The 27,988-nt window shown below is 51.7% G+C and overlaps 1 protein-coding gene across 2 annotated transcripts in view; it reads left to right on the top strand.

Moving 5' to 3' along the window:
- Positions 1-1,955: 1,955 nt before the first annotated feature.
- The window catches only part of CREB3L1 (cAMP responsive element binding protein 3 like 1), a 48,224-nt gene continuing 22,191 nt past the window's right edge, over positions 1,956-27,988 (top strand). For both annotated transcript variants that reach the window (XM_054162170.1, XM_054162169.1), the window contains exon 1: positions 1,956-2,137. In XM_054162170.1, the coding sequence (XP_054018145.1) occupies positions 2,030-2,137 (108 nt within the window). In that variant the 5' untranslated portion in view covers positions 1,956-2,029. The remainder of the gene's footprint in view (positions 2,138-27,988) is intronic.

Here is a 27,988-nt window from a genome sequence, read left to right as displayed (position 1 = left end):
AGAGGTGCAGCACTGACGAACAGGGGAGCTACATCCAGGCAGTACTAAAACTACTAAATAGAAGCGGGGTCACAAAGCAGGCAGCTTCACTTTCTCTGAGATATTTTGATCTTGAGAATGGACTTCACAATCCCTATCCAAATGTGCCAAAGCATTTTTCCTTCAGTGTGCAGACAAACAAGTGAGGTTTACTTTGCTTGACCTTTTCTGATGACACTGCCACCCATGCTGTGCAAACAGTCACAGGAGCTGACACCACCTCGGCTTCCTCAGCCTGGCACTGGGGATAAATACAGCATGTGTCCTGAGAAGAGGCTTCCTTGTGTTAACTTGGGTGAGGCACTGAACCAGCAACTCTTGCTTTTGCCAGTGTTTACCACTTTCTTTGCAGTTAGGGAAGCAATATCCGTGTTTGGTTAGTGACTGGAGCTGAAGCTGCCCCTATTGTGGCTCTGCCTGGGTGCCTGGGCTGTCACCCCATGGCTTTCACGGGGTTCTGTCCTTCTACCTCTTGCAACTGAGAATCCTGCTGACCAGGATGTTAAAGAGAGCCTTCCTCTTGCTTGGAGCTAGAGGTTTACTTCTTGCTGAAGTCTCTGGACATATTTCTTCTCCCCATCTTCCAGTGGCAAAGGTTTCTGTGTTGCCCCCTTTAAACCCACTGGCACCCACATTGACAGAAAGATTTCTTTACCATTAAGAAAGGAGGAACATAATTATTTCCTCAGCACAGCTCCATCCTGGCTGAATTTGTCTCTGACCTTTTACCCAAAGGCTTTTTACACTTGACTGAAACATAAGGTGGAGGTAAATGTAATTCATAGAGCCTATTATGTGTGCAAGTATAAAGGCTTTTGTGTGCAGGAAGTGGCATGTCCAAGGAGTAGCCAAGGAGCACCTTGGATTGTGCTGATAGTCCTGAGACTGATGGGAAGCATGCAGCAAGAGCCTGGATGGAAACCCAAGTGCAGGCTCTGGCCAGCCTCCTATCAGCACTTCCCCACCAAGACCTTCACTGGTGGGTGACTTGCACAGAAACCACAGAAACATTCAGGTTGGAAAAGACCTTCAGGATCACCAGGTCCAACTGATAACCCTGCTCTCCAAAGTTCACCCCCTAACCCATATTCCCAAGCATATTCAGGCAGGTTTCTTCCCAGAGGGATGCAATGCTGCCTTTGGGTTGTTGCTCCACATGTCTGTGACCAAGAAAGGCCCTGCTGGGAGCAGGGACTCCAGTCCATTCTCTGTGAAGCCATGAAAGCAGGGACAGATTGGTAAAACATCAGGGCTTCTTCAACAGGATTATTGTAAGTGGTTTTCCTGAGTGTTGGTTGGAGTAAGGATCAGAGAGTAGAGGGATCCGTAATCCCATTTATCTGAAGCCATATAATCTTCCCGAAGCTCTTTAATAGTGCCCAGCTCTCTAATTATAGAGCAGCCACATAGGCTGCTGCAGCCAGGCCTACCTGCGAGCCTGCCGCAGAGAAGGGCAGTGACATCTCCCGGCCGGCTTGCGGCTTCATCTCGGACACTGACCCCTTGGAAGACCTCATCCGGCTCCACTCTCCGAGGGGCGCAGCGGAGCCTGCCACCGGCTTTCTGCCGGCAGGGGCAGCTGCCAAAGGGTTCAGTTCGCTGTGCCGGGGGTCCGCAGCCCCTGGAGGAGCACGGGAGTCCCGGGCAGCCGCCGAGCTGGTCCTCCCCAGCAGTGCCGGGGGGCTGCACGCCACCGTCGCGCTGCCTTAAGGGGGTGTCGGCGAGGGAAGTGCCGCCCTGCCCTGCCCCGCCCCGCCGGCTCCCGGTGCGCGGGCGGGGCCGTGCCGCCGCCTCCGCCCGCCCGGCCCCTCGGCAGCGGGGCACTGACAGCTGCCCCGAGCGGGCACTCGGCGCGGCGCTCCCGGCTCCCCGCCGCCGCCCCCGCCGCCCCATGGGCCGCCGCCGCCGGGGGGCGGGCGGGAGCGTGCCGCCGCTGTGAGAGCGGGTAGCGGAGAGCGGGGGGCGGCCGAGCCCCCGCGCCGCGGGCACCATGGACAGTATCCTGGAGCCCTTCCCCGCCGAGCGGCTCTTCCCCGCCGCCGGCACCGGTTTCCTCGACCTCGGCGACTTCAGCGAGGCGGATTTCCTCAGCAATGTGGTAAGGGACCGCCGGCAGCGACCCCCTCCCTACCCCCAAAGCCCTCCGCTCCCCGGCGGACGGGGGGGGACGTGCCGCCTGCCCCGGGGCTGCGTGTGCCCGTGTCCTGCCCCCGAGCGCGGGGTGTCCCGGGGCTGCAGGTACCCGGGTGTTCCTCGCTGTACACAGCCAAGTGCCGCCCGGTAGTGGCCCCGCCGCCCGCAGACTCCGTGAGAGCCCGCCGGAGGTTCTCACACCGCGCCTGCCCGGAGCTGCTGGCGGGGAACAAGCGTGCGGTGCCCGGCGGGGAGCGCACAGCTAACTGGTCGTGGCTCAGCCCTGGCAGCACCGCAGGCACGGCCGTGTGCCATCAGGAGCCCTTGGGGCTCAGCGCCTCCGCTCTCCTCTGCTTGCAACTTTTTCTCCGAGTGGCACTGGGGAGATGGAGCATCTCCCCCTTGGCGTTAATGCTGGGCTGATTTACTTTGGAGAGGAGGGTGAAGGGGAAGAGTGACTTGGGAGGAAAATGTGTTGCCAGTCCCAAGAAACCAAAGGCGTATTGTTCACCTCTCGGGAAACTGCCCAGCCTCTCCCAGGAGCCACGCGAGTCCCAAGGCCAGCAGCTCTCCCTGAGCACAGGCTCCTTGCCCGAGCGTTCTGTGGGAGCTCTGCTGCGAATCCTGCAGCCCCTCTGCCAGGGAGCACCCAGCCCTGGGGCAGAAGGGGCAGAGTCCCAGCTCAGAGATGCTTTGAGGGTCAGAGCATTATCCGAGGCTAGGCAGCAGGGCACTGCCTGCACTTGAGGCTTCACCAGCTTCTCAGCAGCTGGAGCTGTGGGACGGTGCCTGCCCGGGACAGACAGATTTGAGCCATGGCTTGTTCCTCCCCGGTCACAGTATCGGGACATCCCACGTTCGCAGTGTAGCATTGTGAGTGCCTTTGAAGGCTGCCGTTGCAACTGGAGCAGGGGAGACGCCAGCACTACCACAGACAGAAAGCAAGGGACAGGGAGAGGAAGTCTGGACCCATTAAACACCTGATGGATCCTCTTCTGCTTTGGTACCTTAAAGGTCTAAAGCCTTTTATGCTGTCTCTCTTGTGGAGGAGAAGGCAGAACTTTCATCAGTGTGAAGTGCCCCACATTTGGTGTACGGAGACACACCAGCTCTGGGAAAGAGATTATGCAGGCAGCCCCATCTCCCAGAAATGTCGCCAGCTCCTGATTTCCAGGATACCACCGCATGGTCCTGTCTCAAGGACTGACTGTGGTCAGGCTGTATGGGAGGCAGCAGAGCCCTGCTGTGCTGGGCAGCCCCTCCAACGGCACATCACCCCAAGACTGAGTGCTTGCTGGCGCTGCGAGGCCTCACCTGCTCCTATCTGAAAGACTGTTGTGCTTTCCCCAATTCCATGTACATCCAGTGTGGATGAGGCTATGCTGATAGAATCATAGAATTGTCAGGGTTGGAAGGGACCTCAAAGTTCATCTAGTTCCAGCCCCCCTGCCACAGGCAGGGACCCCTCACACTAGATCAGGTTGCTCAGAGCCACATCCAGCCTGGCCTTATAAACCTCCAGGGATGAGGCTTCCACCACTGCCCTGAGCAACCTGTGCCAGTGTCTCACCATCCTCATGGGGAAGAACTTCTTCCTAACATACAATTGAATCTACCCACTTCTAGTTTTGCTCCATTCCCCCTAGTCCTATCATTGCTTGACACCCTAAAAAGTCCCTCCCCAGCGTTCTCATAGCCCCCTTCAGATACTGGAAGGCCACAATAAGGTCTCCTCACAGCCTTCTCTTCTCCAGACTGAACAGCCCCAACTCCTTCAGCCTGTCTCCATAGGAGAGGTGCTCCAGCCCTCTGATTATCCTCATGGCCCTTCTCTGGATACACTCCAGCACATCCAGATCCTTCCTGTAATAGGGGCGCCAGAACTGATAGGAAGTGCTTTATGCCAGGACCTTTTATTCCCTTACCACAGTGAAAACAGCAGATATTGGCACCAGCCCTTTTGCCTGGGTGCTGTCAGAAGTCAGGGAACCCCTATCCGATACCAGGGGTACCTCTTTTTAGCTTAAATAAAACTTCTGCTTGCAAGCAGACCCTGTGGAAAAGAAGCTTTTGTGTAAGAGTGCCATCTGGTGCCAGCTGCCAGGACAGTGTGTTTAAAGTGTGTGGTGGCCATCAGCAGGCTGGCTCTGTCGTGCCACATTTAAGTGGCCTTTCTGCTTGGAGGTTGCTTCTCGAAGTAGCCTACCCTTGGCTTCACGTTCATCAGGGTGCAGTGACTCAGGCATCGCTGTGCTCAGCTTACAAGCAGGAAGGAGTTACTTTTTTGTGGACATTTTTCCCGACCACCAGCACCACAAACTTCTGCTGAAGTATGAGTCAAGCCAATACCTTCCCTTCCTGCAGATGATAAGAGATTCTGTAGCCTCTTCTCACCTGCCAAAACTGGCGATGAGACAAGAGCCAGAATGTAGCCCACCACCCTCTTTGTTCTCACTCTGCATGGCAACGTGGGGGGAAGGAACACACTCACATTTCCTTACTAAATCCAGCGAATCCCCCTGGGACCTTAAGATGTGTTGAGAAGTTCTTTTTGACAGGGAACTGTGCAATGCATCACCGTGCACAATAGCTCCCAGAGTTGCCAGTGCCTTTTCTTCAGAGATGGGCAGACTTTTCCAGGCATTGTTCAGCGTGCATTTTTCTTGGAATGGACCAGGAATCTTGGCCATAAAATGCCAGTATAAAAAAACGTTTTTCTGAGGGTGGTTTCTTCTCTTTGGAAAGCAAGCAGAAAGATGGATGAACCTTGCTGCAGCAACCGGCTCCTTTGGGGCAAGGGCTGCATGGCTCTAAACTCCTCTCCTTTCCTGAACCTTGGCACTCCTTACTAAGGAGTCATCTTGGTCTTTAGCAGTTCTCTGTATTGCTTAGCTAAAGTTGCAACAGAGAAGCAATGAAGGCATGTCTGTAGATGCAGCCTCGTGAAGATCTGAGTGCTTGATGCAGGACAACAAAAATATTAATTGAAGTAAGTGTGGGGGCTGCCATTCACAGGGGCTGAGGCAGCTTGCAGGAGTGAGTCTTCAGAAACCTCATGAACTTCAGCAGGGACAAATGCTGACCCCCCCCCCGGGATGGGTGGACTGACCCAGGGATCACAGGGTAGTGCTGTGTTGTGGTAGCAAACACAGCCAGCATCAGGAGGGTAGCAGCAGAGAGGCAGAGGGAAGTGGTTGTCCCCCTTTTAGAATCGTAGAATTGTCAGGGTTGGAAGGGACCTCAAGGATCAGCCAGTTCCAACCCCCCTGCCATGGCCAGGGACACCTCTCATTAGATCAGGTTGCTCAGAGCCACATCCAGCCTGCCCTTCAAAACCTCCAGGGATGAGGCTTCTACCACCTCCCTGGGCAACCTTTTCCAGTGTCTCACCACCCTCATGGTGAAGAATTTCTTCCCAACATCCAATCTGAATCTACCCACTTCAAGTTTTGCTCCATCCCCCCTAGTCCTATCATTGCCTAACACCCTAAAAAGTCCCTCCCCAGCTTTCTTGTAGCCCCCCCTTCAGATACTGGAAGGCCACAATAAGGTCTCCTGGGAGCTTTCTTTTCTCCAGACTGAACAGCCCCAGCTCCCTTAGTCTGTCCTCATAGAGAGGTGCTCCAGTCCTGGGTCATCCTCCTTTCCCTTGTTGAAAATGGGGGTTATGCTTCCCCTTTCCCAGTCAGTGGGGCCTTCCCCAGGCTGACATGACTTTGGGAATATAATGGAGAGCGGTTTAGCAACCTCATCTGCCAGTTCCCTCAGTATCTGTGGGTGTATCCCATCAGGTCCCATGGATTTGAACACTTTCAGGTTCTTCAGATGGTCACAAACCTGCTCTTCACTCACAGTCTTGACAATCATAAAACCGTGTCTGAAACACAGTGTTCAGTTTTGAACGGCCTGGAAGCACAAAGACTATGAACCTGAGTGCATGGAGGGGATGGTCACCAAGACAGCTGGGGGGCTCAAGATTTTCTCCCATGAGGAGAGGCTGAGGGAACTGGAACTGCTCAGCTGGAGGAGAGGTGGCTCCTGGAGGACCTAGCAGCAGCCTGCCTGCAATGGTGAGGAAGTTAGTGAGAAGGCAGAGCCAGGCTCTTGCCATAAGTGCATAGCCATAAAGTGGAACGGGGAAGATTTTAGATTGGGTATAGGGAAACATTTTCTCAGGGTGAGGAGAACTGGGAGACGATGAGGCTCCCCAGAGACACAGTGGGAGCTCCTTCCTTGGAGGTTTCCAGGCTGTATCTGGACAAAACCCTGTGCAACCTGTATTTAGTGTTGGTCGTGCTTTGAGCAGGAGGTCAGATTGAAGGCCACCCAATCTCTCAGCCAACCTGCATGAGTCTATGATTACATGATGGAGTTTGGTAGGGCTCTGTTTGTTTGTTTGGGGATTTGGGGGGGTGATGGTGGTGTTTGTTTTGGTTTGGTTGTCTTTTGGTAAATCTTCAGGAGATTGGTATCTGCTTGGTACTTGGACTGGAAATCTCCAAGGGATACAAAGTGCTTCTTCTACTTCCCTTAGCTCCCACTGACCAGACCTATATAAGATGACTACTGACAGCATTATCAGTCTTCTTTTGCTCAGGAGGTCATCTACTGCTCTAGAATTTAGGCAGCTTTGCTCATCTTTTCCTGCCAGAAGGACCTACTGTAACTGAAGCTAATCCGTCATGCAGTGCCTGCTTATCAATTTCACCCGTCTCCTGCCCAGTCCAGCATCTCTGGTCATTCCTGCCAGCACCCATCTAGTCACTTGCAATCTGTTACAGCTGCACTCAGAGAGCTCTTTTTCTCTCAGCTCTTGTCAGTGCTGTGAAACTCTCCAAAAGCCTTATCTTTTGAGTCAGAGTCACCACTGTGCTTCTCCAGGTTTGTGACACTCTGGTGCCAGAGTGAAGTCAGAATTAAGCAGGTAAACAAGACTCAGGGTTTGGGTGGTTTTTTTACCCCAGTGGGTTTGTTCAGCTCCTACATTTCTTCCTATAGAATACCTTCATAGATGACTTTGGATGTCCATGTGAGCACAGCTCTCTTCTGACTCTATGCTTTCCAAACCATGTGCTATGCCTCCTAAAAGAGAGACATCAAGGAGGAAACCAAACAGCCTACATGCTAAGTTAGAAGTTGCAAAGTGGCCAGTCAGGTTTTCTCCATGAGTGCCATCCCAGCTCCTCTGGGGAACACACAGTAATGTGCTCATTCACTGTGTCATCCTGTATGTCCTGGCATCTTCTGGAGCTTCTTGGGGGACAGCACAATGGGAGAAGATCTGCTTGTCTCTGTGAGTTGCTTCTTGAATGCAGACTGGATTCTGTACCTTCCATGTGCTCTTTCCTTCACTGTTGTCCCACCCTGCAGGAAGGAGGAGAGTAGCAGGACTGCACATAGAGAGCAGTGCTGGTGAAACTCATAGTGGGAGCTTCCCCCGAAGACAGAGAGAGCCTATCCACCATGGCTGACCACTGCTCTTGGAAGAAGCCTGTACACACTTCTCTTCCTCTTATGCCTACTACAGAGATATAAATAGCACTTAAGTGGTGCTTAGGTCCTGGACTGACCTCTGGTCTGAGTGAGTTTCATGCTGTGGAAGTTCTCTCTCACCATCTCTGCAGACAGTGAGGATAAAGAGTTCAGGCAGATTTGGTTACCCATTTCTCATCCCTTCCCATGGCTACACAAGGGGACCTCTGCTGTAATGGGAGGCTGGCTCTCTGGGACTGAAGGCAGTCCCTCATGGGGACAAATGCAGGAGCATTTTGGCCCTCTGTCCCCATGCCTGGTAAAATTTGGTCAGTGACACACCCCTGGTTAGTTAGCCAAGTGTTGGGTAAGGCAAGACTTTTTTCTTTACATTTTGCTTGAAACTTGCCAGTCAGAAATTCCTGTGGGATCTGGAGCACAGATACAGAGAGACCTGGCCTGGTGCAAATGAATCCTAATATAATTGTTCCCAGATTTTCCTATTTCTTTGGTTTCTCTTGGCCCCTTTCATGGTTCCTCCACTTTGTGTGCATGCTGCTCTTTATTGTCTCATAGCAGGACCTGTGTAAGTGCTGGCAGCAGGATGAAACCAGAGCTGAACACAAAAGTTCCTGAGTCTCTGGCCCTGCAGCATCACCAGGCAACATATTTGCATTTTGGGAATGAAGAGGGGAAGAGACTTGAGCTTCCTTTGGAAGATTCTAGATCAATACTTCCTCCAGACAGACCAAAGATTATTCCTGTGTCCCTTCTATCTGCCAAGAAACTGGTGAATGATTGCAATGTTCTTCCTAACTAGAAATGTTCATCTGTTGGACAACTGCCTGCATGGGCTGAGGATCCTCTGGCCTAAATGCTCACCTCAGCTGAAGTGGGAGAACCCTTTCACTATGCTGGCAGGCCAGAGCTAGGAGAGAGGTTGCAGCTCAGAGCAGGAGTACGGGAAGGCATGGATCCAAACCAGGGTTAAACAGCGGAGACAAGGCCATCATCTTGGTGGGGAGAAGCAGGAAGGACTTTGGTGAAGTGCTTACAGAGTAAACACGGGGAGGGTTTGGCAGGAGGTAGAAGCACATCTGTGCATACAATCCACTCCCACTGAAGGGGCGTCAGCAGCACCATCTGGGAGATGCTGGAGTCATGAACAGCTCCAGCCCTGTCTGCCAGGTGATGCCCATCCCCTCTGGCATAAGGCAGTTGTTCAATGCCGCTGCCACCACTTTCAGAGAGGAGGAAATCTGAGGTCTCATTTGTACACTGTAAAGAGCCTCTGAGGCTGGCCTATTGGACCTCCTCCTGGTACCAGTATGAGTGCCCAAGCATGATGTCTGGTGGCTTCTTGATCCCATGACAAGTGTTGGGTTCACCGATGCAAAATGTCTTCTGCTGCATCTTGTGCTGTGCTGGTCCCACCTCATGCTGCACCAGTCTTGTCCATCACTGTGCTGGCCCCATCTAGTGCTGTGCTGGTCTTGCTGAAGCCTGGAATGGAGTTGTCTCAGTCAGAGAGGGAAATTTGGCCACTTAAAGGCAAATTTAGAAGTAGGGATTTCACAGCCACAGCTGCAGCCCCACAGAATCACCAAGGCTGGAAGAGACCTCAAAGATCATCAAGTCCAACCTGTCACCACAGACCTCTGGTGTGCTCTTGTGTTTCCTCTGAGAGAGGTCTTCTCCTGCACTTTCCCCTTTTTTTTCCCCTCAGCATTTCTCTGTGGGTTTGAAGACTGAAGTATTTAGTGTATCACTTATTTGCTGTTCAAAGAATTCTCAGGGTTAGAGGAAACACATGCAGACATTTAACTCTCTGGAGCTGTCTTTGTGATGGCCACATGGCAGGTTCTCTTCTCATAGCCACAGGTAGGACTGTGTTTGATGTGAAGATTTGATTCTCAAGGCTGACTTGTACCAGGGCATTCCAAGAAGGGATGAGTCAACCCACTGAAGCCTCCGTGTCCTTATCCCATTGTAAACAGTCCACTGCAGGAAACCAGATGGTTCACAAAAGCCTGTTGGTGAATGTCCTTGCTGCAGAGTTACAGGGGAGCAGGTAGGGCACCAGGGATGAGGCAAACCATTGCAGCTTAAGTAAGAAATGGCCAAGAGCTGCCTCTTGGCCTGATTTGGCTAGGAGGTTTCCCAGGGAAATTCCATGTCTGTGCTGCAAGGTCAGGTGCTTCACAGGCAATGTTGTGGCCAGCATTGCTCTTCAGGAGAGGAGGAGCCAGATGTCTTAGTCCTCACTTACAGGCTAATCTCAGTCCTGGGACTATTAAATCCCACTGATCCCAGCTTTCTGCTGTGGACTGTATTTATCCTCCTTTACACCTCTCAGCTGCTGGGACCTCACATCTCCACATGGGAGATGAGAAGTGAGAGCTGGGGCGGACCCAAAGCTGTGCTTATTGATCTACTACCATGCTGGCATCATGGCTGCCCCTTTGCAGCAGGTGGCTTCTGTGTGTGCAGCTTTAATGTAGTTTGGTATCCTCTGGCTGAAACCATCCACTCTGTTCTCAGGCTGGCAGCAAGACAGGATAGGCCCTGGCATGGAGCCCTTTTCTTACTGTTTCCTATCTTTGGAGCTCAACTTGCATTGTGAGGTGTTAGGTGTTTTCGTGAGTTGATGCCTGCATGTCTTGCATTGTGCCTCAGAACAGAAAGAGCTGAAAGGTTGTGAAGAGCCAAGAGCACAGCCAGAGTGTCAGAGGACAGCAGGTAGCATGCTGAAAGACAGGCTGTGTCTTTCAACCTAGTTGCTTCCCAGGTCTGTCATGCAGCATTTACATCTAAGTTTCTCCCAGGTGCATAAGGAAATAATTGTTGGCATCTGTTTTCCTATCAGGTCACGCTGTTTAAGGTTTTCCTTTCCTGTAGTCTCCTGAGCTGACCTGAGGCCTGCCTCAGCTTTCCCCTCTCACCCACCCCATCTGATTTCTTTGCCACCTTCTCTTCTCTTTCTTTGCATCTTGCCTTTTACTCCTATTTTCTTGAATCTCTCTGGGGCTGTCTGATATCATGGAGAGCTCCTCTGCTCTGGTCAGTGTCCAAGTGATAGATGCTTGACACTGAACTTGACATTCAGACAGGACAAGGTCTCATGAAGGTTGGAACCACAGTAACCCACAAACTCTTTCATTCCTTTTTTTTTTTCCTCTTCCTATTTCATCTTCTCACTTTCTAAGATTGCAGAGGTTCTTTGTAAAGGATGGAAGCAACGTGCGTGGCTATTCTCCCTGAAACTAGCATGTAATTTAAACCAGCACTGGGGTAATTAGTACCATCTTTAGAGCTCAAAGGTGATGCCTTATGTGAGGTCATTCATTGCAATCACTGTCCAGCTTGTTCCAGAGGAAACTCGCCCTTGACTACCTCAGCAAAGTTGCTTTTGGCTTCTTTACACTGTGACTTTGTCTTGATTAGGAAAAATGCTCATTTAGGTCAGTCTGGCTGACCTGATCAGCAAAGCCTCCTCAAAAGGCAGGGCATGTTTTTCCTAGAATAGATGCAACATAACATGTTCAGCTCAGTGCTCTCTCAGGAGCTCCCCTACATCAGGAATGTCAGGGCTCCCCTGGGAAGAACCTGGCAGCTGAGCCTGCACGAGAAATACAGCTTGGGCCTGACACCAAGCATGTTATGAAGGAGGCAGCTGGATACAGCTGTAGTTGGGGGCATTCATATTGGATTTGTCACCATCCCTCCTGCAGGTGAACTTCCTGAGGTTGATGTTCAAAGAACTTCTCCCATCCTGAGCTCCCCACCACAGTGCCTTGGGGACACTCGCTTTGCTCCTCCGAACACCATGGCACATCCAGCTGTGCAGCTCAAGAATAACACATCTGTGCTGGGTGAGGCTCAGGGGGTCTACCTTCTGAACTTGCTCCTGGCTCAGCAGTATTTGCAACCCTCCCTCTCCTGAAAGGCTAGCTTTTCGCTCCAGAAGGCGTAGCTGAGGCAGAGGGAGACAAGGATGAAGAAGAGCACCCGGGTCCAGAGCTCTGATAATTAATTGTAGCATGTCAGAGCAGCCTGATGTTAAATGAGTCCCATAAATTCATGGCAGTTGAAGGAATGATCTGTGCAGGTGCTTTTGCCTGAGCTCACTGCTGCTTCAGGGGAGGGACTGCAAGCCAGGGAGCTCAGGGAGAAGGAAACCAGCTCTGACTTTTTACTTGTAAAGACTGTTGGTGGAAGGTTTCTTTCAAAGCCTTTTCAGTTTCATCATCTGAGAGCTCTTTGCTCAGGGAGTGCTGGAAATCTGGGTCTTCCTTCCAAGCAAATGTGGCAGAATCTGAGAGTTGATGAGGTGCTGTTGAGCCACAAATGTTGAACAGCCAATTGAATGATGCTGGGTTTGTTTTTGTTGTGTGCTTCTTTTTTTCTCTCTCCTTACAGACAGTGGTGCAGTGAGGCTGTCAGGAATGGGAGAACTGTGGTTTACTGCCAGCTCTGCCAGTTACTTAGCCTGTGGTCCTCAGGATGTCACCTGCAGCCATGCAGCTTTTGCTTGCTGTGAAATGCATGCCCTTATTCTTACTGGCATGGGGCAGTGCCATCCATGGGTGAAGCAGATCAATGAAAAGTTAGGCTGGGGTGGGGTTCTGCTAGTAGTATCTGCCAGGAAAGGTCCATAGGAACTGTTAGTTGGTTCAGCCAGTTAGAGTTTCTCTGAATGACTTTGCAGCTATGCAGGATATTTCTAGCCTTTTCAGCCTGGCAGGTCCATCCTCCACTAGTGTGCCAGCCATCCTTCACCCTTCTCTTCTTCCATCCCCCTGGGGACTGCATGTGTCTGATTCTGACCTCAGATACTTCAAGCCAATCCAGAGTAATCTTTCAGTGTGAGTCTGAATGGCTGTGTTGGTTAGCATCAGGGTTTATACTGAAGTACTTGGCCCATGCTGTTGCTGGCCTGACCTCTTTGGACTTTACTGAAAAGCAAACAATTTGTGCTTTATGAATCCAGTGAATGGACTGCACTCATACCTCACCCTCCACTGCACAACCAAATCCTGGCTCTGCTGCAAAACCTAAGTTCTCCCTGGGTTTGGTGCAAGTTGCAGAGAGCACCCCATTACCTTTCTGCCCAGAACTGCTGCGTAGCCGAGGCTGTGCCAGCTTCCCAGGCTCCCAAATTACATCTCATCTGGTTAGTATCTCAGAAGGAGGTAAGAAGCTGAAAGTACCAGTGTGCCATGGCTTTCTCAGTCCCCTCCTAGTAGGCCATTCCAGAGCCATGCCAGTCCCTCCTGCTGCTCAGGGCATGGCTGTGCATTTTCCCTTTCTCTTTGGAGGTGCCTTTTGCCCATGGTAAGTCTGCCTGACCTGTTGTCAAGTTAGGATCACCACTGCTCACTGAGAAGAGTGATTCAAAGGTTGCTTTCCTATTTGATGGTGCTTCTCCTGCTCTTCAGGATTTGTCAAATAGAGTTGGCAGCAGTCCAGCAGCTGGATTAGCATTAAATCATGAGCAAATGGCCTGCAGCTCTTCTTCAGGCACGTCAAAGCACACACCTTTCACTCTTTTCTTACACATCTTTGAGCCCTGTTTTTATTGCACTGGGAGAGAGCTGAGTACCAGATGCTGCTCTGGTCGGTGCTGGGAAGGCAACAGAACAGAAGGTACTGCACTCTTTTCTTTGTCACTTATTGGTACCAAGGTGGTAACTAGAGCCTGCTAGCAGTGAGAGCAAACCTCTTCTCCCTTGCTGTGTAACTGCAGCCATGGTGAGCAGTCAGTGGCAGCTGCAAGCAGCTGGGATGAGCTGCAGCAGAGCAGAAGCAATGCTCATTCCTCAATTTTCCTGTGTGCTTCAGGCTCCAGGGGAGCAGCCCTGGCAACGTCCTTCTTTGTAGCCAGGGGTTGAAGTCCCAGGTGAGATGAAGGTCCACATTACTGTGTCAACCCCAGCAGCTCCGCAGTGTGGTGAGGTCACCCAGCAACCTTGATATCTACCAGTAAATCCAGAGCAGTGCCCTGTCCACTGGTCTCAGATGCCTCCCTGATGTTCAGTGAAATGGATTATGTAGAGTTGCCAGAGGATTTATTTATTTATTCTGGGAAAGGGGAAAGGGAAGGAGGCCAGGGAGGATGGAGAGGAGGGAAAGAAAAGAGGGAAGAAGCAGCAAAGACAAGAGAGAGGTAGCTATGCAGTTAGCATTCCTGAGCCATCTGGACCTGTTGGCACGGCCCCAGCTGGATGGGCTCACAGGTTTATCCACAGCATGATGTAATCTCCATCACCCAGCGTTTGATTCTTCTCCTTGCACTGGAGGGCCTCGTATCTGGTGCATGTCTGCAGCGGGCATTTTGATTTCCTGTTGCTATTTGTGGACTTTTCCTGGCTAGTCCTCAAGAGCAGCTAGGATGGTTTGCATTCCTCCAGCTGAAGAAGCAATGCCACCCCCCTGGCATGGAGCAGAGGCCAGCCACTGCCAGCCTGCTGGCCAAGGAGCAGCAGCCCCCCGGCATGGGGAACCGGCTGTGGTTCACACCATGCCACAGCTGGAGAGAAGGTTACTCTTCTGCCTGGTGCTTGGGCCACTGCAGCTGAGCTCAGGAGTCAGCTCAGCCTTCAACACCAGCACAGACAGGGCTGGCAGGACTGCCCTGCTGGGTCTTGCAGCACAAGAGAAAGGAGGATTTTGTTTGGCCCAAGATCTATTCCTCCCTTTGGTAGATGTGAGTAAAAAGCAAACGATGACCTCAGTTCCTTTCCCTCACGAATGCCAGCACAGGGGAGCGCCAGGGCTCATAGACTGCCCTGTGAAGCAGGTAGGCTTCCCAGCACATAGGAAGGAGAGCTGGGATGGACATGATCCAATGCTGCTAAGTGCCCACCCTTGCTAAGGGAAGGCCTGTGATCTTCTTCCCTCCATCACTCTGTGCCATTTCCAGGAGTCAGTATGGTCTGATGGGAAGGATCCAGACTTGCATTCCCTCAGTGTCTGTGGGAGACAGCCATGCCTCACCTAGACCAGCCACCTCTTTTCTTCTTGAGTCCCTCCCAGCACATGAAATGAAGAGGGTTTGCACCTCTGTCTCTATAAAAGTGCACTGTTTGAATATCTTTAAATTACAGGACCCACACAGGAGCAAAGTGATCTTCACTACATAAATTCAAGGTGTGGAGGGGCAAACAGTAGAGCCATAGGTCCCCTCCTGCCTTCAGAAACTGAGCAACTCCCAGCCTCCTGCATGGCTGGAAAGGTCTGAGATGCCAGAGGATAAAGATGGGATAACACTGCTGCAAGCAAACCTCAAACCCAGCGACACAAGGGGTCTGTTTCAGAGTATGCTGTTCTCAGCTCTGACACAAGAGATGTGGGCAGTTGTGTGACGAGCCCTTAGGCAACAGTTTGATGTGAGCACACAGTCATCCCTGCCTCCCAATGCCTTATCCTGCCCCCATGGCTTCCTTAGATTTATTTCCTCCAAGAGCTTGGAAATGAGGAAGTTGAGTGCAGTGACTCCCAAGGAGCAAAAATGTTGTTCAGCAGAGCATCCTGCTGCCTGGTTCAGAAGTTGTTCTGGTTGCACCCGTGAGAGAGCAGGCACAGCCTGTGCACCAGGGGTGGACTCACTGGAACCACACAGCTTGAGCTTTTCCACTCAACTCAGCTCTGCTGAGCGAGAGAGTAGCTGAGGAAAACGATGGCCTCTTTATAAACCAACTGGCAAAACTCTTGCATCTCTCCTGGGAGCAGGCCAGGGATTCTGAGTCACTGCTTAAGTGAGTTGCAGCCAAGGTAGTCTTACCCAAAGACATTAAGTGAGAGAGATCCACCCAGGAGTGCCAGCAGAAAGAAGAAATAGTCATGACCACAATTAATAATAATAACAATATAATGATGAAAAGGGTTCAGAAACGCATTGCCCACTCCAAAAATAAAGTTTGAGGACAATTCAAATGCTATTAAAAAAAAAAGAAGAAGAAGAAGAAAGAAAAAGGAATGAAAGAAGAGAGAAAAGAGTTGAGAAAGACCGCCAAAGCCTGCATGTCAGCTGCAATGCAAGCGGCCCTGTCCAGCTGGCCTGGGTTCAAAGAGCTCCTATTGTCCAACAGCATTTCCAAGACACCATTCAAAACTTTCAGAAAAATGAACCCAAGATGCAGGGTGAGATTTATCACACAATAAAGGCAAAGCCAGATGTGTGCACCCTTTGGAGAGGAAGAGCAAAGCAAGGGAGGATCAGGCTGCAGAGGCATGAGGGTGGCATGGGAAGGTCTGGTGCCGCGAGCATCTAGGCAGGAAGAGGGACTGGGTGCATCTGTGCTGAGACACACCCTGGGCACTTGTGAAGGGTGTCATGTATATGGAGGACTCCATACTCAGGAACGTTCACTTGGCATCAGGATTAAGGGACGGAAAGATCCCACTGACACTTTTTTGTTGCACATAAACCCACGATGCACACAAACCTAAAGAGCTTCTTGTTGCTTCTAGTCCTGGATTACACATCTGCATAATCAGGCTATCTCTGAAAGGATGCCCAGAAGCCAAACCACTGGAGATTTTATCTTGATTGTCTAGGGCTCACGCTGCCTTTGTTGCTGCTTTGTGGCACTGGCCCCGATGGCAGGGGTGTAACTTCTTGTGCCGCAGGAGTCACTCACACCTGGGGTTTGGTTATGTTAAAAATCCAGCAATTAATTATACAGGGAGATAATTTAATCTGTGGATCTGCTGCTAACAGGGAGTAGAACTTGCCATCATTACATGAGTCTGCAACTTCTCCCTGCCTGCAGTGAGAGTGGGGCTGTTTCTGCTGTCTGCAGAGTAATCTGGCGGGGTGGCCACACACCATACCACGCTCCACAGATTAAAAGGTGACTTGGTTTTCTTCTCAGGAAGACCTGTGGTGGCAAGGACTTGCTCATCTAAGAGCAAGCAGCCTGAGAGAACACTTTGGAGGCTTAAGCTAGAGAATCCCTCTTTGCAGTCACTCATGTAGTTATTTCTTAGAAAGCTGTGGATGAAGCCTTTAAACTGAGGTGGAGATGTTTCTTCCTGTGAAGATCAGCTGCAGAGGATGAGTTTGAAGGGGGAGGCATGAATATAGCTCCTGCACTCAGCTATGTGAGGAAACATATTTGATTGATGTATTGGTTCCTCCAGGCCCTATAAAACCCATGAAGCCAACCAAGCATTGCCTCCTTGTGCCTCTCCAAGGATGTCCAGAGGATGGATTCTGAAATCCACTGGTTTCTGCAGACACCCCTTCAATGCAGAGGTGCAGATGCCTGCTTGATCTCAGGCCCAGGAGCTCTCAGGGCAGGTTTTCAGGACATAATGGATTTCCTGTCTTCCATGGAGCATGGGATCTTTGCTTCCCAGGCTTGAGCACACAAATCCCAGGCATCTTCGTGTTTCTTCTTTTCACTAGCTACAGGGTCCTTGGCTGCTGGGTATCACCATGAAGGAGTCCAACTTGGACAGAGAATAACTGGAGAGCCAGTTCTTCAGAAAGGGGTTTTGCTGTCTCTGGTGAGGGGTTTGGAGCACAAGCCCTATGAGGAGAAGCTGAGGGAGCTGGGGTTGCTTAGCCTGCAGAAGAGGAGGCTCAGGGGAGACCTTCTTGCTGTCTACAACTACCTGAAGGGAGGTTGTAGACAGGTGGGGGTTGGTCTCTTCTCCCAGGCAAGCAGCACCAGAACAAGAGGACACAGTCTCAAGCTGTGCCAGGGAGGTTTAGGCCGGATGTTAGGAAGAAGTTCTTCACAGAAAGAGTGATTGCCCACTGGAATGGGCTGCCCGGGGAGGTGGTGGAGTTACCATCACTGGAGGTGTTTAGGAAGAGACTGGATGGGGTGCTTGGTGCCATGGTTTAGTTGATTAGATGGTGTTGGATGGTAGGTTGGACTTGATGATCTCAAAGGTCTTTTCCAACCTGGTTAATTCTATTCTATTCTATTCTATTCTATTCTATTCTATTCCATTCCATTCCATTCCATTCTTCAGCCTTGATTTTCATCCCATGGTTGAAGTGACTGCACTATTTCTGACCAGTTAGACCTCCATCCTGGCCTTTGATCTCTTGCTCACCAACATCACACCTTCATTCTCCCCCAGGGTGATGTTAATCTGAGAGGTGTTACTGCCCTTCACAGGATAGGAAGGATTTCCCCATTCTCCTGAGACTCTGGTTTCTGCAGCTCCACTGCTAAGGTGAAAATGATACCTTTAGCGTTGGAGCTGAAGTTTAATTTCCTATCTGCTGCTCAGGGCACAGATTTTCCACTGGGATATTGGCAGCGGGTCAGAAATCTGCATTCCAAGCTGAATTGCTTTGAAAACAGTCCTAGAGCAGGACCCCACTCAGTCTGCCCGTTGCAAAACCCAGCTCTTGCCCAGCCTGGCCGCTGAAGAGTGTCCCAGCTTTTGGTCTCAAGACTTGGGGTAAAAATCTCTGACATCCTTGAGTCACAGATTGGCTGATCCAGACTTAGTTGCTCTGTAGTTGCCCTTTTCAAAGTCCCAAGGAAGGAAAGCCACCAGTAACGTTTGGTATTAGCTGCATGCCTCAGCTTTTGGACTCGAGAGGAGTACAGCTATCTTCCTCTTTCAAGGCATGCTTTTCTTTATGGGTCTCCAGGGACCTGCCAAGGGACAGAATGCGAATTATCTACAATGTGTGTTCTAAGCACTAAAGAGAAACAGTTTCAGTGAGACAAACGAAGCTGATGGTAAAGATAATACAGACCTTTTCTCCTTCTTTGGTTATCTGCCAAAGCAGATTTCCTCTGTCTCCCAGGGCACCTTTCTCTTTGCTTACTTTGTATTTCTTGCAAGATGCAGGGGGGGGGAGGGGGAAGAAAAAGGCTCATCATGGCATAGGGGTGACAAGCTGTGTCAAAGCAGAGATCTGCCAACTCTAGTGCCTCCAGCTCCATATTGGGCAGGGCTAGAGGATTCCGAGAAAGATGGAAGAAATGGTGAAGTGGTGTTTATTCCAGTTTATGTTGGCTGTTTAATAAACTTAGCCTTCCCACTCACTGGTGACTGGCCCGAGCAGTTGCACCTCTCTAATTCATTTTTAATTGTACTGAACATTCAAGGGTGTATTTAACAGCTTTTGGCAATACTGTGACCCAGCTTCGCTGCAGCATGGCAATAGAGTTCACAGAAAGCCATGCAGAGTAAGCCACTTTGCTCTGCCTGCTGCCTGCCATCACACCATGCCTCCCTCCTCATCAAGCAGAATTTTGCCCTAAACTGTCCAGGCAGACATTCCACACACAATGAAAGCCATGTAGGCTTTTTCAGAGTAGTCTTGCCTCTAGATTTGCAGGGCTGGGCCAGAGCTGCAGCCCTGGGTTGTGCAGAGGTGCTGCATTGCCACCAAGCACAGCTGTGGAAACCCAGTTGTGTTCTGGCTGCTGTGCCTCGATGGGGACTGAGAAGCTGAGGAGGGATGGATATGTTTGGGCTCTGCAGAGGGCATGCTTGAGTGGAGGTGGATTGCGATAACACAACATCATAGACTGGTTTGGGTTGGAAGGAACCTTGCAGATCATCTAGTTTCAACCCTTCTGACATGGACAAGAACGCCTCCTACTAGATAAGGTTGCTCTAGACCCCATCCAGCCTGGCTTTGAACGCTTCTAGGTTTGGAGTCTCCACAACTCTGGACAGCCTGTTCCAGTGCCTCACCACCCTCACGGGGAAGAGGTTCGTCGTAATCTAAATCTGGCTTCTTCCAGTTTGAAGCCATTACCCTCGTCCTGCCACTACACACCTTTGTGAAATGTCCCTCTCCAGATCCCTTGTAGGCCCCCTTCAGGTACTAGAAGGCTGCTATAATGTCTCCCAGGAGCCTTCTTTTCTCCAGGCTGAACAATCCCAACTCTATCAGTCTGTTTTCATAGCGTAGCATGGCAGGTAGGGCCTTCCCAAAGGTGAGGAGATAAAGTTCACACAACCCCCCTCCCCCAGATGCTACAGCAGTTGGTCCTCCATCATGGAGTAGAGTTAGGGTGGCACTGGGAGCCTGCTACAAACTCAGCTGAGGCAGCCAGGTTAACGCTAAGAGGTTAACAGGTTTGGACAAGACGGCAGAGAGCTGGGGACAGCGATGATGATGCAGCTTCTTTCTCTCAGAGACAATGGTTGCATGACGTCTCTGTCCTGGAGACTGTACTGACCTCGGCCTGGGAAGAAGAAAGAAGAGGAAGAGACCCCCTGCCAGCTTGCCCAGGGGTACCTGCAGTCCCACAGAGAACACCTCCCACGCCTCTCTATTCCAACACGGCCCAGCTGCCACCAGGAGGGCTCAGAAATAAAGGCAGCTTTGTTTTGTAGCAAGCAGGTGTCTGGAGTTCTCCAACCTCAAGAAAGGCCTTGACAGACAAACTTTTTATTTACCTTTCACAGATTCCTAGAAACAGCCTCCAAATCTTCTGCCAAAGGAGACGTAAGAGCAGCTGATCTAAATGTTTCATCCTGAGAGGGCTGTGTCCACTTCTGTGTATGGTTTAAGTCCTGCTCTAATGTTGTTGGGTTTTTCATTAGAGTCGGCTGCAAGGGAGTTGCAAGCCAAAGGAAATTTGGGCTGCCTGTTACACATGTAGCATGCAGGCTGTGAAAGCTTGCTGGAAAGCAGAGGTGTTCCTGGTTATCCTCCAGGGCGTTGCTGCTGGGAGGAGAGGTGCTGCCATCCCTGCAGATTCAGGGTGCCTCCTGCGATGGGCAAACTGTGTATCATAGAATCATAGAAAGTTAGGAGTGGGTAGGGACCTACTGTGGCTGCTTTCCACCCCAGGCCAGTGGAGCCTGCTGTGCCCTAAGGGGGGATGACATGTTTCTTCTACTCCCTAACAACACACATAGCTGCTCCACACCTTGGCATCTGCAGGATGTTTGAGGGCATGCAGAATAGCACTGTGGCCCTAGTGTAGTGCCACTTGTCTTTTGATTCTCCTTGCTGTGAGCTCTACCCTGCTTCACTCGTTCCCCTCATGCAGTGCTTCCAGTCTCTGCACATAACCACTGCCCATGCCAGCTGCTCGTCGTGGTTGGGCTGAGCATACTAAACCTAGGTGTGGCTACACGAGTGACCGTGACTCTTCTGCCACTGCAGCAAGTGTTTCCTTCGGGGCTGCTGGGAAGCCCAGTCACAGGCTGGCAGATTCCAGCTCTCCATGTACCTTTCTCTCCCCCCCCTTTTTTTTTTTTCCTTTTCTTCTTTTTTTCAGGGGCAAAAATATTTAAGTTAGGCAACTCACCTACTCCTCCCACGCCTGGGTGACTCCCGAGATTCCTCCCCAGTGAACAGCAGGCTCGCAAACTCTAAGCTGGGTGTTAAGACTCACAGCTCCAGAATTCTGTTGTGGTCTGTATTGTGTGTCTGGTTCAACAGCATTTTAACAGCTGATATTTCCCCCCCTGCTGAGGGTGAAGGGGAGAACAGGATGAAAAAAAAAATCAACCACAAAACCTTTATGCCTCCCATAGAGGTTACTGCAAAGTATGGGAGCAATATGCACCAGAAGGGGTAAGCTGCCAGAGCAGCAGGCTTGGGGCAATGTCTCCTGAGGCACGGCCAGCAGGAGCAGGAAAGTGATTTTCCCTTGTACTTGGCACTGATGAGGCCACCCCTCGAGTACTGTGTTCAGTTTCGGGGCCCCTCACTGCAAGGACATTGAGTTTCTGGAGCATGTCCAGAGAAGGGCAGCAAAGCTGGTGAGCAGTCTAGAGAACAGGTCCTATGAGGAATGGCTGAGGGAACTGGGATTTAGTCTGCAGCAGACAGGGGAAGACCTTATTGCTCTCTACAGCTACGTGAAAGGAGGTTGGAGCGCGGTGGGTATTGGTCTCTTCTCCAAAGTAGTGATAGAACAAGTGGAAATGATCTCGCCCTTAGATTGGGCATTAGGAAAAACGTCTTTACTGAGGATGGATAAGCTTTGGAACAGGCTGCCCATGGAGGCGGTGCAGTCACCATCCCTGGAGGTGTTCAAAAACCACGTAGACGTGGCACTTGGTGTACAGTTTAATGAGCATGGCGGTGCGGGGTTGACAACTGGGCAGTGATCTTAGAGGTCTTTTTTAATGATTCTATGGTACCCCAGAAGGGCATGAAAAGGCAGAGGCGAGGCCTCCTTGCAGGGCAGAGCCGCGGGGAAGACGGGAGGGGGGTGGCACAGCGTGCAGCCCGGCAGCCGGGCACAGGGGGGAGCCGGGACAGGGCGGCAGCACGAGCAGAGCCGCGAGGCGCAGCGGGCCGCGGGCCGCTCCGTCCTAACCCTGCACTCCTCCCGCCCGCCTCGCGCCGCTCCGCTCCGCTGGCAGCCGCCTCTCTCTCATTGGCCGCCGCTCGGCGCCCTCGGCCAATGGGTGGCCGCCGCCGGCGGGCGTTGGCAGCGTGCCGCGGCGGCCGTTAAGCGGCGCGGCGCGGGCAGGCGGAGCTGGGCCGGGTCGGGTCGGTGTCTCGGCGCGCCCGCCGGCCGCCCCTCGGAGCCGCGGTGCTGGAGACGCGCTGGGCGAAGGGCTCGCCCCGGAGCCTGCGGCCACGCCGCCTGGCGAGGTACGGGGGGAAGCGGCTGCCGGCACCCCGGGCCCAGGAGGGGACACCTTGGCAGGCGGCTGCTCCCTCGCTTCAGGGTAGCGCCTCGCTTTGGCCGCGCTCCCTCAGTCGCCTTCCCCGATTGTGTCTTGAGCCTCTGCCGTCCCTCCAAGGCCTTGTGGCGCCTAGTGCTGGAAATTATAAATCCAGGTCCTTGGCACGGATGCGCGGTGGAAGGAGGTTTCCACGGCGAGCCGTGCCTGAGTCTTGCTGAGACTTCGCAGGGCACCGAGGACATGGCAGCAGCTGCTGCCACCCAGGCGTAAGGGCTTGCAGCACCTTTGCCCTGAGGGGCTGCCGTCCCCGTGGGACCCAGCTGATGGCATGGCTGGCCTGTGGGGAAGCCGCTCATCTGCCTTGCTTTTAGTGACCATAACCACCCCCACCCACCCCCCTTTTGGTCATTCTGAATTATTCTACAGACAGCAATAAATTCCAGGCCTGGTTCCAGATCAACTTCAGTCAAACCCTCCACCATTTGGAGGCTGGGTTGCCAGGGAAGTTTTTGGTTCACCATAGAGTCCAGGGTGGTGATGCTGAAAATAATCATAGAATCACAGAATTAGTAAGGTTGGAAAGGAGCTCAAAGATCATCACGTCCAACCTGTCGCCCAAGACCTCATGACTACTAAACCATGGCTTCAATCATAGTGACTTGGGCATTGCCAGCAGTCAGTGAGAAAGACTGAAGGGTGCTGCTGGTCAACATACTGTCCTGCTGCTGGAGGGAAATAGCCGTGGGGCTTGCAGATGGTTTGTGCTTCAGCCATGCCATGCAGAGAGGCAGGAACAGTAAGGGGGTAGCAGGTCAGCAACAAGCTATCAAGGCTGACCAGGCACAGAGCAGTGGGGAGCTGTGGTATGTGAGGGCGGAGACAAGAGCGACATGGGTCAGGACAGAGGGGCACTAGAAAGAGTTGAAAGAGCCAGGAGGAGGTTGGATGGTCACTGGTGCTCCTTGGGGTGCACATGCACCAGCTAGACTGTGAGAAGCGTGCACAGCATCTGTCCATCCTGCCTGGATCTTGTTAACGCTGTCAAGGCCTTCACAAGGTCTAAAACTCACTGCATTTTAAAGAGAGCAGAAGGACTGTCTGGAGTGTATGGGCTCTTCTTTCCTGGAATGTAAAGGAAACCTCGACTGTGCAGCTGGAGTGCAGGGGGCTTCATTCCTTAGTGAAAGCAGAGAAGGGAAATGCAGATGTCACAGCTGGGACAGGAGATTTATCTTGGCAAGCAGAGAGGAAAAATACTTTCAAAAAGAAAAGAGAAAACTTAGAAGAATCCCCTCCCCATCTGCACTGCCTGCCAGTGCGAGCAGAGCCTCCAACCTGCAAAAGCCCTTCGTCTCTTGGGCCTGGGCTGCCGCCCAGCTGGACTAGCCCCTCACCACTTTCTCTTTGGAGCAAGACCACTGTGGTGGGAGCAGAGAGGCTGTGAGAACCAGGCTGATCTTGAAGGAAGATTGTCTCCAGACAACTCAGCTGGAGGTGGGAATGGGAAAGTCACAGCCAAAGGATGGAGGCGTGAAAGGGAAAAGAAGGGACAGATGCAGCCAGGGCAACCACAGAGAAGTGGATCCAGAGAGAGGAAACCATCCCCTCCTCAGCCACTGGGTGTTAGGAGTGGCACCCTAGGGCATGCCATGCACAACTGGACAGGCAAAAAGGCTTAATGCCTCAGTCTCTGTCGGGGACTCCAGAGGTTTAACACCAGCTCTAGGTGGAGGGAATCAGAGAGCTTGCATTTGAAGGTCTGGATGCCTTGCATTAGCTCCCAAGATAACTGTTGTACAACAGGAAAGGGTGTTCAAATGAGAATTGCACGCACGCACATACAGTGTGCTATTTAGACAACCCTAAGCATGAGGTCAGGATGAAAACATGTGGTGGAAATATGTTTGGAAGAGTCAGTGCCTGTGTCAGTCACCAGGAGTGGGAGGGAGCAGGAGCTAGCAGCTGACAGATTCGCACTCTCTCCTCGTGGCTGAGGAGCCCTCAGCCCGAGCGGATTCTCTGGTGGCACCAGAGCAGCTTAAGGCTCTCTGTTGGGCCTGAAGATGTGGTAGTCATTGCCTCTCCTATACTTGTGTACACTGACTCAACCCCTTCCCCTTCAGGCACTGCCTTCCCATCTTCCCAGAATGGTGGTGGAGAAATGGGCAGCCAGAACTTGGGCTTGGATCAGGAAATCCAGTACATCCTCGCCATTGCGTTTCTGTCCCTTGGCTGCCCCCTCCCTGACTGCTCACTAGTAATACAGCTTTGGAAACACATCTCGTGCTATTTCTTGGCTTTGGAGCATAGTTAGAAAGAGAAAGAAGGAGGGTGTGAAAGGGAGGGGAAGATAGCAAGAGCAAAATGAGACTGCCATGAGCTTTGTATCCCATCTGGAAGCTGTTTTCCCCCAGTGCGCTTCACACCCGCTCCCTCTGGGCCAGGATGGTAAGGATTAATTGAATGGTTGGCCTTGCTCAGGCCAGGCCCATCTGCATGAGACTTATCTCAGAAGAATAATCTCAGCAGAGTTGCAAAGTCCTTCATTGTCACAAGAATAAATTCTTGGCCAATTTCCTGAGGAGCAGGAGCTGGCTGATCTCAGCCTGGCTGGACGGTGCTCTCAAGGAGAGAGCCTAGGCCTTGAAGAGGCTGTGAGAGGATGAGCCTGCTCAGCTAGTACATCTCTGTCCACCCCACCTTCATTCACCAAGTCCTGTGGACTTATCCTCAGCCCTTCTACCATCACATGTCTTTGGTCTGCTGAGATCTTTATTGCCACAGCATTGGCAAAAATCTCCCCAAAGCTCAGCACCATCATTGCTTCTAGTGGCAGTACATGAAGGCCTTTAGCTGTGCTGGCCCCAGTCTGGGTGAGAAGCAGGGGCTTAGTGGCTGCCCAGCACCTTCTTTGGTGTGTGACCTTCCAGCCAGGAGAAAGCTATAATCCATTTGGTCTGATGATGATCCTGCTTCTGTTTATTGCTCAGACACTCAGAGCAATGACCTTATTGTGCTCTGCCATGATCCACACAGCCCTGGAACACCATGCCCTGGGACCTGCAGTTCCCTGGAGCCTTCTCTCTCACATACACTAAGGAAAAGTATATCTGAAGCCTTCCCTGAGTTTTGCCAGGTAGGTGTAGCTCCCCCAGCAAGGCTGGGTAGGACAGAGTTAGCTGGCTTGGCTTGTTCTAAACTAATTAGCAATGGTTTTGATGATGTGTAATCAAAACAAGCCCTGGGGTGTTCCTCAGTGTGCCCATCACTGTTGGCTCTGGACAAGAGGACACGTTTCCTGTTACAGTGTGGTTGCAAATGTCTTTACTAATCCAAAATCTAAAGTTGACAATACCTGTTGGCATGAGGAGAGAACAGCCAACTCAAGACACACAACAGTCTTCCTGGGACATGGTGGTTTAACTTCGTGCTTGTCCTGTAGTTTCCATTGTGGCTATGACCAGCTGCAAAGCCGTGCCATTATCTTTCTTCGTTTTACCTTTCCTTCTGCTTTCCTCTGCCTCTTGCCACCTTCTTTGAATAAAACAGCAAATCTCCAGCTCAGTACAGCTCTAGGGTCTCTCCAGGATCTTTGAGGGTGTCTGCTCCTTGGTGCCCCCTTTGATGATAGCCACAGTTATTCCCGATGTCACAGGCTAGCTCTCTTTTCTCCAGCATCTGTGTTTGGAGATGTTGGACTGGCTCTGTGTATGATGGGTGAGAGCTGAAAGGGGGCTGCTGTAATGAGAAGGTTTGCCAGTGTTTAGTTGTGCTGGAGTATAAACCCCAGGTACTTTCCCCAACACCTCTGGATTCCCAGGGAGGGTGAGTTTCACCCTCTGCTTATCGCTCATGTAGTAGGTCTCTGTCTCTCGGGAGAGAATGCTCTCTTGGGGAACTGAACTCCTGCAGCTCTGGGAGAACAGTGTTGCCTTCATCCTCAGTTCCAAGCAGTGAGGGCCCCCAGCAAGCCTGCTGTGTGGTGTCTAAAAGAGCCAGAAATTACCCCTGCCAATGTTGGTGCCCATGTTAAGGCTCTGATACTCACCCCTTGCACTCATTACTTGTCTCTCTTTACCACTGCTGGAGAGGCTGTTTGTTTGTTTCTGAGTAAAACCACAGGCACATCTCTTCCTTTTCCCTCTCTTAGGTGTGTCCTACAATGGGAAGACTCTTGGCTGACCAAGAGATCCTTGCTCTAAGTGTGGGTGTGATGCTGCTGAAAGATAGTGTGTGGAACTACTGCACAAATGCATCTTCTTGGCTCTCTTCACTCCCACCTCTGCCTTTGTTAATGCAGAGTTGTGAAAGCTATGTGAGGCACATGACAGAGCAGAGGCAGCTCTCCCTGCAGCTGTCCATCCAGCTCTGCTTCTCTTCCAGGGCTCCTCTGTGGTTCTACTTTTGACAGTTACAGCAGTACCTATGATTCGAGCGCTTCTTCTTAGGTCCTGGCTCTGCTGTGCTGTAGTGGTGCGTGGGCAGCCAAGACTCTGAATCCCTTCACTTTTCTGTGGTTACATTCTCACCCTTACCAAAGGCTATCGTGTTCATATCCTGTGTTTGCTTGTGTTGTTTAGAGGAAGCAAGACAAAGAGCAGCTGTTACAGGAACAGCCACTCTGGGGCTAACGCTCAGGACTCCGGGCTCTTTAGCCCTCCGTGCTGCAGGTCAGGACAAAACCTGGTTTTCCAGTGCTGTTCAGATAAATACCTAACCTACTTCCATCTGCTGACTCAGCTCCCTCTGAAGAATGGCTATGCTCAGCACAGATGGGAGGTGTTTTCTCTTGCTCGATTCAAGTGCAGAAGTGCTTCTAGGCAGCTTGGAAATGGCTGTGTAGATTTTACCAAGCTCCCCTGCCAACTCCGCTTCCGGTATGGGAACAAGTGGAGAAAAATTCAGCCCAGACATCCCAGGGAGGGCCTCAACACTGGGATTTAGCATGAGTGTGCCTTCTCCACCTTACCTGCACATGCAGTGAGTGTCTGCCCTCCCAGGCAAGCTGTGTCAGGCTGTCACTCCAGGCAGTGGGAGGGCAGGACAAGTGGGAAGGAGGAGAAATCTCAGGTCAGGCAGAATGCAGGTGGTAGGGGCTTCCCACCACTTCTAGCATGCTCTGCAGAGATCTTAAGCTTTTTCAATGAGTGGCTGAGGGCTGATGTTGGAGGAGGAAGGGCACTAGTGGGTTGGAGATTGCTGCAGCTCACCGTCTCCCTCCCCCACTTGGTGGGAAGCCTGAGTCTGTGCAGCTGGAGCCTCCTTCACTCCTCAGCCTCACCCCAACGCTCTGTCAGCCAGCATAATGTTGACAGAGTGATACTGTGCTCAGGTAAAACAAATATACCTTCCTGTAGGAGCAGGAACCTGCAAGCTCCAGCATCCGGGGTCCTCTGGCAGCTCCTCCCTCACTCCTAGTGCTGGGGAAAGAAAGGGCTGCATGAACCCCAGGCTGCTCCGGGAGCCAGGCTCTTCCCCGAGCCCGGCTCTCACTCGGGAGTTCATTGGCATTCATGCCTCCACTCCAGGACCTGCGTGCTCAATCTCACTCACTCTCATCCATACCCTGTTGCTCCTGGTATTTCAGTTTGCTTCTTTCAATGCCTTTCTACCCACCCAGATGCTTTTCCAGGCAGGGGAGGGGACCCAGTCTGACTGCTGAGCTCTCTCCAGTCCATTTAAGTTACACAGTTCCGTCTGTGTAATATAGTCACTCGAATGTATCTGTCTTTTTCTTTCCTCTCCCTGAGCCAGAAGC

This window comes from Dryobates pubescens, chromosome 5 (genome assembly GCF_014839835.1).
Source record: "Dryobates pubescens isolate bDryPub1 chromosome 5, bDryPub1.pri, whole genome shotgun sequence".
Lineage (NCBI taxonomy): Eukaryota > Metazoa > Chordata > Aves > Piciformes > Picidae > Dryobates > Dryobates pubescens.
This window is presented reverse-complemented; position numbering and strand designations above follow the sequence as displayed.